This window comes from Poecilia formosa, unplaced genomic scaffold, assembly GCF_000485575.1.
Source record: "Poecilia formosa unplaced genomic scaffold, Poecilia_formosa-5.1.2 Scaffold64, whole genome shotgun sequence".
NCBI lineage: Eukaryota > Metazoa > Chordata > Actinopteri > Cyprinodontiformes > Poeciliidae > Poecilia > Poecilia formosa.
In genome coordinates this window covers 2,137,783-2,149,613 of record NW_006800003.1, presented here as the reverse complement: position 1 = coordinate 2,149,613, position 11,831 = coordinate 2,137,783, and the positions used below count along the sequence as shown (strand labels likewise).

Below are 11,831 nucleotides of genomic sequence, written 5' to 3'. Positions count from 1 at the left end.
ATGGAGGCCAACAGAGGTCTTGGTAGAGAGCTCAGTGAGAGAGAGGTCTTGGAGTAGGGAACACCAGCGGGAGATTAGGTCTGTTTGTAATCCATGGAAATAACAAAGTTTAGGGATTTTTCCAATTTAATCAAAACTGATTCTGCTCATTCTTCTTCCCTGAAATGGGGTTTGTGTAGTCAGATTTCCAATCTGCTTCTACTTGCCCCTGCATAACGAATGGCATGATGCAAAATCAGTGGAAAAATAAAAATATCCTACGTTTTAGACTTATGTCATACTTAAAGTAATGCTACTCACGCCAAATGGATTCAGCTTTACCTGTATTATTTTATATTAAGAAAAGCATTTGCTGAAGTTTTGCTAAGCAAAATGAAAGAGGATCCTAAGACTTGTACAAATGTAAGATGTGAAAAAAAAATCACTACTCAGATGTACTATTATAGTATGATAAGGATGACGACTGCTTTAGATATAAAGTATAGATAAACCCTTAAGTTTGAAAACATTTAATATTTTCTGACAGACCCACACAAAAAGTAATGCAGAATTGTGAACTGAAAGAAATATGAAGTATGGTTTCAAAAGGGTTTTTTTTATTATTGTTTTGATGCATTCCTTTACTTCTCCTATTAGACGTCTCCTATTAGCAAACTGAACAGAGACCATCAGCATTTAATTTTTTCTCAGAGTAAAACCTAGCTGTTCTGTGGGAGCCTTAGAGGTTTGCATGTGCAGAGAGAGTCCAATTGGCAGTGGAAACATAAAATAGTGTACAGTGGTCCGAGTTGTCCTGCACAGCTAGAATAAGGCGTTGAGAGAACATTCATTAACAAAAAGACTCGTGAAGACCAAGAAATACATCAGAGTTAAAGTGGTGAAGTTTAAAGCATTGTTAGGTTAGAAAGTAACATCCCAAGTTTTAAACATTTCACTGAACGCTATTATCTGAAAATGAAAATAGTAACTGCAAACCTATTCAGAGATGGCCATTCACCAAAGCTGACAGGTTAGGCAAAGAAGGCATTGACCAGAGAAGCAGCCGAATGGTCCAGGGTAATTCCGGAGGAGCTGCAAAGATCCACACTTATGAGTGGGAAAATGTACTGACATTTGAAGTTGTGTTATTACAAATATGGTCTGCAAGGAGGATTGGCAAAAACAGCATGTGACACAAAGCAAAATGTGTGGAATAAAGTGTTTTGATCACATTGAAATACAGGACAAAGCTGCAAACCACTGCAAGGGACATGAGTGGAATAAGGTTCACTTCTTTTCAGCTGGACGTCAAGCCTAACCATAGATGATCAAATAATTCTATGGTTGTGTTGTAATAACCCAGGAATAACTAGACAGGGAATCACTAAGAAAGGACTGAACCAAAGTCAAACCGAAACATAGCTGATCCAATCAAAGAGAAAGATTTAATTAAAACAGAAAGTAACAAAACTCAAAACCAACTGAAAGAACCCACGATCCTGACAGAGACTGTGTTACTTTCCTTTACTTTCAGTGTCTGTGCTGCATGCTCCTAACTTATCATACTGTTTCACTATATAATAAAGACCTACAGATTAATTGAAGAAGAATGTATGGCTACAATGATCCTCACACTTTCTTTAAGGCCTTGCGCTAACTGCTAACAGGTAAAAGCTAAAATCTTTCTTAATTCTTAAGATTAAAATAGCAGAGAAGTTCTTTTCACTGAACATTACATCTGTTTAATTTGTTTGGGGGTTTCTTGTTGTCTGTTTTATTTCATCCTTTGGTGTCATAACCCCATGATGTTTCTGTTCATTTAAATGTATGTAACTTTTATTAGCTAACATTGCAGTACCTGGTTCTCTTACATAATACTCCTCTCTAGGTCTGCCTAGCTTACAAAGAAATTAGGGTTTGAGTAAAGAATAGAAAAAGGTAGCCAAACTAAGCATGTCATAAGACAGAAAATAGTTTAAGTAAGTTTAAGTACTGGGCATGAATACCAGGACGAACATTTCTGTTGCACGGCCCAGCAGCTTTCTCTCCTGCATAAATTTAGCTTATCTCTTAATAACAGCCACTCTGTCTTCTGTTTAAAACCTAATTTGCTGTAGCCTCCACCCTCCAACCTTTACTGCCCCTGGTAATGTGAGCCGATAGTGTAGCCCAGAATTAATTCCTCAATAATTTCGGAGCCGGTTTTCAGCTAACTGCTAATGGTGTTAGACATGCTTGAGTAATCCTGAATTAGCAACATCCAGCAATTCAAATAGTGTGCCTGTGTCAGGACAGCTAAGTGCTAATTTGTGCTGATTGTCTGTCCTGATACCACCGAGGGCCTGTGATTTTTTATTTTTTTTTAATAAAATATAGATCCAGTTTTCAGTTTCTAATAAAGACTAATTTGCTTCTGTGACTGAATTTGTCTGGTAAGACCACAAGCATAATGTGACAAATGAAATAAAATAGGTGCTAAAAAAGAAAAGTTCTTTTATTTGCTTACGTACTGAAAAGATTGGTGCATGTCTTTTGTTTTATTGCGACTGTTTACTGTACCAGTGAGCACTCAAGTTACCATTTGACCAGGGGAAAAGGAATGGCGTATTTAATGGAAAATGTATGTGAGGAAGGGGTGGAACAAGGTTTAGAACTGTGTCAGCATATGTGAAGGAGATTTCTCAAATAGGCCATAGCCTGGGGCTTGATGGACTGAATCCTCTCTCCAAGGAATCTACAGTATGCACACAGATAAAAAACTAAACCCAAACATAAAATACCTGCTTACTGCACTCGGATGGAAGAATGACAACCCTTAAAGTGGGGAGGACAGTGGAGACTGGTGGGGACTAGGGTTTGAAATTGAACCCTTCAGTAAAATTAGAGAGGCTCCGGTGCATACCTCAGCTGTTCTGGATGTCCGAGAGGGTTCAGAGCGGTGATCTGTCTTGGTCTCCTTCCCTTTCTAATTTTGTCATTCTCTTTTATTTCTTTTCTGCTTTTTCTGAGTTCAACCCAACAACCTCCATTTTTTTTTTTTTCAGAACATGTTTCGTCTTGACATAGAAACCAATGTTTTGATTCCACATAGAAAAAGTAATTTGTCCTACTCACCCTACATTCATGTCACTATCTCAACACTGTCCAGATTGTATGTATGTGTGACATTTTGCAGGTTCAGATACCTTGATTTGCTTGGACTCAACCCCAGACCTGAGTGCTTGCAGAGTCCAAAGCTAAACGGGAACAGGTGTTGCTTTATATTCAAAGCCACAGGGCCTTGTGAGGCTGCTGGCCTGTTTGACAAGTTATACAGCTTAATACTTCTTTTTTTCAGAGGTCATAAGTGAGTTTGCACTCTGCTGCAGGTCAGATATATTCTTTGAATTGCTGATCACCGTAATGTTTTTTCGTAATTTGATCTCCAGTAGATTATGTTTGCTTTAGCTCTGCCTTAAACTGGTAAAATGGCGCAAATATTGGCGTTTCCATGATAGATCCAATTTCATAAAGTATAACATGTCATTTCTCAGATTGACACATTAATAACACACCTGTGGTTCTTTGAAAATAAAAAAAGTGCACAAAATCCATTAGAGGCATATGTATGACATCTGTGCTCTCAACATCCTCTTGTTGATAAGGAAATGTCTGCATTGTAATTATAACCAGTTTCTTGGTTTGCACTAATTACTGGAATGGTGACTAGATCAGGACAATGTTTAGTTTGTTTACCTTGACCCTTCAATACCAAGCATCTGATATTATATGTGACTAAAGTGCAGCCTGTGGCTGTGACTTAACTAAGCGAGGAGTGCCTCATGCTAAGGGAGCATTACCTTGGGCTAGCTTTGGATTTGTGTCTTTGCATGCAAATCCCTTATTAACATAGATCATAGATATGGGCCTAAGAGAATAGGACGTGGAATATGTTTGTTTTCCATGGGACTACGTGTGCTTTTTTAATTTTACCCTATAAATGAGTTTTATAGGATACTGTCACACAAGGAGCTGTTTGGACCCACTTTCCGTTGACTAGGGTTTATTACCTGTGATTTTCTGCTTTGTTTTGGAAGCATGGAAGCTAAATCGAACTCTGGTACAGACAAAGCAAGCGGAGTCTGGCTCACCTGAAAGTGTGTGATTTGCTTGCAGTGGGAAACGCAATTGGACTATCCAGTGAACCAAAGACAGGGAGTGAACCTGCCACATTCATCTTATGAACAAAGCAACATGCCAGATGGCTCACTGCTTTGTCTGCTGCTCATACTGGGCAGCTTCTAGAGAAAATAGCAATTAGAATAGAACATAAAAGAACAACAACAAAAAAACATAGAATAGAACTTTAAAGTAAAAACAGAAACCACAACGCTGCATAATTTTTGCAATTTTGGTTTGCAGGGATGTGGTGAACATTTCTGTGCTATGAGTGTATTTACATAAAACAAAATATGTTAACCTTTACAGTATTTCACCATAAACATCATAAGAGCAAATGGTCAAACTTTCAAGAAGGAATAGTCACTATGACACACCGTCATTATCAGCTATGCAAAGCTACTACCAATTTGCTTCACTGCTTCCATGTCTTTCAGGAGGGAGTGTGAGGAAAAAAAACTGCCTTCAAAATAAAAGCCTACACATTTCAAAAAGTTAAGTCCTAAAAATATTGATGTACAAATTAACGGAACAAATTGCAATAACTGTTGCTCACAGGAACTTGGACAAATTACTATCCTAACAGTATCCAAAATGTATTGCTTTTTTTAATGTCTCAACCATCTCATTTATAGTGCATGCCAAGAACAAAACCAACCATTCCTTTCATTTCTTCCTTGCACACGCCTGTATTTTCTCACCTTTCGTTTCACCCCCTCTTGTCCCAGTGCTCTATCACACCTCCACTCCCATCATTTTCTGCCTGTCACCTCCCACCAGCAGACATCCTGTCTGGGAACAGTGTGCATCACTTCTTCGGTCTGTCCATGACTTCACTGTGCTCAGATTCTTTGGGCTGTGTCACGGACATTGCTGCATACAGTCATGCCTTTATGCAGCGATGAAAATAGCAGTTGTATTATATAGGTCCCTCTGAATGTCTGCAGCCCGTATCAATATCGTGATCTATGTTTTTGCTGTTAGTCTACAAGATTACGAAGCTGTCCAGTGTCTCAGCAAATAGCCAAACTAATACAATTTTTGCAACTACAGTAACTTGGAAGCATGTCCGACTCTGCAGCTGTGTTAAAAATGTATTAAGCTCAAGTTCTTGTCTGCAGCAGCTCCGTGGTTTCCAGACATAACCACACAGCCTCAGTGCGTCCTTTGTCTTCGGGTGATGTCCCGACTTATTTCGGTTCCTCATGCATTTTAATATTTTCACTGTCCAGCTTGTCCTAAACAAGACAGTCCAAAGTCTTTTTGAATTAGAAAAGTCTGTCTAACGGAGAGATGCTGAGGGAGAGGAGCGGCCCGCATGCAGACGGATGAGGGCAGACGTCAGTAGCTAGCTGAAGGATTGAAAAAACAACAACAACAAAAAACGGGGAGCATTGATTGAAAGAAAGAAGGAGGGAGAGGAAGATGGATGAGCGGGGTTAATCAGGCCAGCTGGCACAGCTGTCGATACTTATAGTGATGCTAGAACTTTGCAGCTGCATCCTGTACTTCCTTGTTGTACATTCTTGGAGTATTATAGCACTCCAGTTTTAAATAAGTGCATAGTGCACATTGAACTCTTGCTGTTCATGTTGTTGTTACTTTTTTTTTTTTAATAAACCCAGAGGTACATATCTTTACCGAATACATAGTTAATCTAATAAGGTCCTGTATTTATATATTATTGTTGTTGTTATTTGCTTTAAAATCATCTACTTATTTTTTTTAGATGTTTTGTTGTTTTAAATGGTGCCTAGTTCACTTCTGCACTACTGTCTTGACCAAGAATCCCTTGAAAAACAAAATTATTCCAATGAATATTTGTTTCATTGTGCCGCTGTAGTACAGTACGTCTCAGCACTGCTTATTGAACCTGAAAATATTCAGCTTTAAATCAAGGTTTTCTGTTGATCTAAGTGTGTGCATACAGAACCATGGCTCTGATATAGATAGTTTCTGGTCTCTTTAACCTTCAGCAAATTCACACCAATATTTTATAACCTTACATTGTGATTTCGGTCTAAGCTCAGTTTTCTATACCACCTGTTTGTTGGGGTTACTTCTTTAGTTCGGTGTTTTGTTGTATTATGTAGATTGATAATCAAGGAGTTTATTTCCATTCATGGTTGTTTTGATCCTTGTTTGGCCTATCAACTCTCATAGAAAATGAGAATAATGTCTCATACGAGACATTTTAACCTCTTCGCAAACCCAAAATATTATTAAGTCAAAGATTGCAATTTTACCATACTTAAACTTGAGTCTTAAGTTGCAAAACTAGTAACCTTAGAAGAACTTAGGAGAAATGGGCTAAAGAGTCAGACCCAAATTTTGGGACATGGATCTTCTTAACAATCTTGCTATCATGTAATCAGAAATGGGAGCGAGCAGGTAAACCATACTTCTGACATCTATGTGCAAATTCTCTTTGCTAGGAACATTTGCAGAGTGTAAGTTATTAATGATTCTTAACTATCTGTTAATGTTTGAGGTGTTTTATAAAAATCACCACATGGATTTCTCTCACAGCTCTGTGTTAATGACGTCGATTCTTTTCAGAACTTAAATGTATCACTTATTCCCTTGGAGTTAAGCAGGTGTAATTAGATGCAAACGTTCTCAGCTTCCAGCTTTCCAAAAACAAAAGCATTTTGTCCTGGACTAATTAAAAAGTTGGACATTCTCACTGTTTCATGGACTGCATCGTGCCTGAGCCTCCGTTTGATGCCTCACATCATACATTGGCACAGAATAACTGTTAGACTTGACAACAAACATTTCAAATGTAGATTTAGAATATAGTTTTGATGCTGTTTGACTCATTTTGCAGTTCTACATTAACAAATGTTAATGTAGAACTTTGCACAAATGTAGAACAATTTGCACAATTGTTCTTTAAAGAATACATCTTATCAGTTTTTAAACTTATTCACCGGCTTTCATAGAAAGGTCACCAGGATATAAAATTAAATTTTCTGAAGAAGATGCATGCCAATGGGTCAAATTTGGCTTTAGGATTGCCAAATTTGATTGCATGTAGATGTTAATCTCAGAGTCCCTCAACGACTTGAATCTTGATTTAGACCTGGACTTGGAAAAAAAATGACTTCTGGACATCTTGAATGACCTGCTGGCATTCACAAAACCACAGTTCCTTGCAGTCGATCAGGCAGGTGGTAGAAAATTGCTTTATTGATTGTCGAAGGTGTTAGGAAATATCCTTAAGGTTGGTGGAACTGACACACTGTCAGGCCAGAATGTATCATAGGGGAAAAGTCCTCTTTACAACATGAAAGGTCAGCTAAAAAAAACACCCCAAAATCCAGAGGTGCAAAAATAGAAACCAGCAACAAATATAAACTATGGTTTAATATGTAATTTTATGTTTTATGAGACATTCTCAACATATTTAGTTGCTTTTCTGCTTCTTATGTTATTCTATAGTTGTACAATACACTACAAATCTAATCATGCACTCTGTGTGCCTACCTGTGTGTGTTTGTCTGCCCTCTTTGAGACCATTTCTGATAGCCCAGTGCAGTGCTCCAGAGGGCATTAAGCTCTTGCTAGGCTTTGGCTTTGCTCCATTTGGAAAATCAGGATTTGGATTTCAGATGGCAACACAAGTGAAAGTGTTATGTTATCCAAGAGGGATGGGTTGAGTTGTACAGCTTAGTGTGAAGTGAATAGAAAGGAAAAAAAAATAGGAGAAAGAAATGATAACAGCAGAAAGCAATTTAATCTGAAAATTGTAGCATGTTTAGTAACTGTCTAAAAGCATTTTTGCTCTAATAGAAAGGGTTCATAAATGTGTTTGACTAGCCATTTCTACTTGAAACTTCAATCAATATTCTGTGCTTGTAATATAGTTCCTGTTTTCTAATGTTGTTGCTCCTTGTGTTGTCTGCAGGACGGCCCACGCCAGGACAAAAAGCGAGGCAGCAGAACAAGCCTCCATCTCTGCCGTGCATGAGTCGGAAATTGCCAGGGCGGTTGCCAGGGAGCTCTCCCCCAACTTTTACCAGCCAGGTAACATTTTAAAACATTCCATACACAGCATGCAGTATGTGTCATCTCAGCGCAAACTTTTGCTTCATTCATGCAGGTGTTCTTGCCGTAACTGAGTGTTGGCAGCATGTTCGCGGTGCAGTCAACTCCGCAATGCAAACAGACAACAACTTAAGAAATGATCCTGTCTTACTTTAACAGGGAGAAATTCGACCACATTGGGATTGGGTCGTCTAGGCATGGATGTGTCTGGTTAAAATCATACAACAGCAGAATTCATAGTTTCATTTGTTATGGCTAGTCGTCCAGATCCTGAGGCAGCAAAGCTTATCCAGACCATCACCTGACCACCATCAGTCATCAGTGTGTTTAATGGGCCATTCACTCTTGGGAAGATTCACTCATTTCCATGCTTTCTCCAATCATGGATAATATCTCTCACTGTGGTTCTCTGGAGTCTCAAACCTTAGCGGTGCCTTTGTCAGCCTAACCAGACGTACGTCACTGACCTTGTTTCTCACCTGTTCTTGTACTTCTTTAAATCAAAGCATGGTGTGTCGCTTTTGGCCTACTACGTGTTGTCACAAGGTCTATTTATGGGACTTCTTGATTCTGCGGTTCAAGAAAGGATCTGTAGGGAAGAAGGAGGGTCGCTTTTTCACATACGATGAAGTTGGTTTGGAAGACTTTTTCTCTCTCAAGAAAATGACAATTAGAACGCAGGTTTTTCTATTTAATTGTGTTATCTTTGTTTGATACTAAATTCTCTTGAATCATCTGGAGTACTTTCAGTGTAACAAAAGCAAACGCATAATAAATCTTAGGGGGATAAACACAGCACTGTACGCTTACAGCAAAGCAGCAGCTGATAGGGCTTTGAGACACACTCTGTGTTCCTTTGTGGCTTTCCAACTCAAGTTCAAACATTTTTAAACACATGGAGTAACCATGCCCGGATCAAGCGAGCATTCATAAAAAAAACACACACACACACCAAACAAAGCTGGCAAGATTGATTTCTCTTCCACTCCTTTAAAATTCTTTATCGAAACTGTAGAGGACTAAAGCAGGGATAAAGCTATGCTGAAAAGGTCCCAGTTGGTTAGCACACTTGGATATGAAAACCATCTATCCAGAGTCAAGCTGCAGGTGCACTGTGGGGTTAAGGAGGTCAGCGGGTTTTGGTGTAACGCAACACATTTTCTTGTGGCTAAATCCATCCCAGCATTTGCGTGGCCATGCACGTAGAAATGGTTACAGGCAAGGCTTTCAGTCATTGTAGTGTCGAAGCACAGACGTGGTTGTAGGATCTGGTTTTGCAAAGGCGCTAATGGTAACTGCAATCTGTAAGCACTCGAATGTAACTCTGACGACCCCTGTTTCTCTAAGCGACACATTTGTCCATGAAGTTCAGATTTTATGAGGCTTGTTAACAAGAGGCAAGTGGGTTTCTGTGCACATTTGAGCATTTCACATTGACTATTTGAGCTTGTTCTTGAGCTTCTGCTCGGAACACAAACAAAAAAGAGATTGGTGTCCCGGCTGTGTGATTAAACAGTCGAGACACTGAAGACAAATTCGAACACTACAATGAAGGCCTGTGTGTTTATACTAAAACAGGCCACTATTTTTTTCTGAATGGCAGCTTTTTTCTACCCTGCTCTCAAAGGCTTGTTGTGATTGAACAAATCGCTAAAGTCAACGCAAAATAAAAGGATGGAAGCATTTTTTGTTTCTTGATTTTCTTTCTGACTGAAGGAGCATAAGGGGTGGTGGAAATGGAACCCTTCAAAAGTTTCCTTCTACTTACCCCATGCAGTTCTCACTTTTCCTCTGCCTGACATTTTAACAGGCATACTGTCTTCAAAGCATAGGGTGTCAACTCAGCCCTATTTAGTCTTTTCACAAGGTAGGCTGAGCTTTACAAAGTAGCAACAGACATATAATACTATATAAATTATCAAGTTGTGTATTTTCTTTTAAAGTTGTGATGCAACTGAGGTCAGAGGTGGACATAAAGGGGCAGAAGTCATACAAAAGAGCATTTTCGTGGAAAGCATTGTGGTGGATGTTGGATGATATTTGTGTGTCATTTAAAAAGCAAGAAAACCTAGTCTCTTTTTTTGTTTTATCAAGCTTATTCATTAATGTACACTCTGTCAGTACACATTATATGATGATTGCATTAAAAAATGAATCAATAAATACTAACAACAAAACAACTCCCCGTCTTTCAGCATGGTTTACTGCAACAATTAGCTGGAGTGCTAAAAATGTTTCTTGTCCTCTGTTTTCAGGCTAATGAATAAAAGACTGATGAGCTTTCGCTGCCATCTAAATATCAGTAATTTATTTTTCTCCTGTTAGTTTGGAGTTCATGACACAATGACAGGCTTCCATGACAAAACTTGTTGAGTGGAGTAATGTTTTACAGTACAAGCAGACTTCTCTCACTACAGATAGCGCTTTTAAATCCCTAGGTTAGGTGCCGTTCTTTTAGCTCTCCTATTGCTCTCAGACAACATTTATCCTGAATTTGGCCTTCTCATTGGTCAAATATCTACATCGATCATCAACATATGACGTCACAGTGAGATATCGTTATTTCCTTCTGGGCTTGTCGTTGTGTTATACATTGTTGCATGAGATTGGTGTTTCATGTATGACGAATCCCTTTTTGGCAACCAAAAATAAAAGCGAATACAGCTTGTGTTAGTTATGAGCTTTGAACACAATTGAAGAATAAATGCGTAAAGTATTTTTTAAAGCTATACTCATTCTGTGAATTTATCTAAACCACTAGCATTATATGTTTGGTGCTAATCTTTCCCCTATTCTGCCTGAAAAAGAGCTAAAATATCCAGAGAAGCAATGCCACGCCTTTTTGTTTATTTTTATTTACTGTGTAAGATCAATGCTATCTTCACCCCCTAGCCCCCTACCATTTGATCGAATATTTTTAGCCCTATGAGCAAGCAACATTTGGGCCCTTTCCAAAAGCCACTACAAAATAGTAGGTGACATACAGATTGACAATGGGGTCCATTCAAGCATGTCGCTGTCTAAGCCACAGAAATGGCCGGCCAAGGCCAGAGACATCCTGTGGTTTGTTTGTGTTGTGGAAAACAGTGGTCATGCCTGGCAGGCTGAGTGTTCTCCATATCCACGTGTGTGCGTGTGTGTGCAAGTGTGTGCAGGGAGAGTGTCCTTGCCTTATAAGTCGGATCATGAATGAGAGAGTGGCCGATGTCATAATAATGTGCAGCGCAGGATGACATATGAGCCGGAACATTTAAACGTTCAGTTACGTAAGCTTGTCTGTTAAGTCCTGCTGAAAGCCAAACACGCACCTGCAAATAACCAAACTTATTCAACATATGTTAATTTGTTTTGTTTTTGCAGTATGAAGGAAGTCGGATTAATACAGATTGTCAAGATTTCTGGTTTGTCTCTGTGGCTGGCTTTTCATGTTTGACTGTACACATCCCATATTTGCAGCTTCCTGGGGGAAAAATGTAATGCTACTCTCAAACAAGTTTACTTACAAAGAAATATATATATACACTGCACAAAAAATAAAGGGAACACTCAAATAACACATTCTAGGTCTGAATGAATGAAATATTCTCATTGAATACTTTGTTCTGTACAAAGTTGAATGTGCTGACAACAAAATCACACAAAAA

The 11,831-nt window shown here is 38.8% G+C and overlaps 1 protein-coding gene across 1 annotated transcript in view; it reads left to right on the top strand.

The window, feature by feature from the left end:
- Positions 1–11,831, top strand: part of LOC103139789 (junctophilin-1-like) — a 37,474-nt gene that overhangs the window by 16,583 nt on the left and 9,060 nt on the right. Inside the window, exon 4 of the mRNA XM_007554613.2 lies at positions 8,048–8,166. Within this exon, the coding sequence (XP_007554675.1) occupies positions 8,048–8,166 (119 nt within the window). The remainder of the gene's footprint in view (positions 1–8,047; positions 8,167–11,831) is intronic.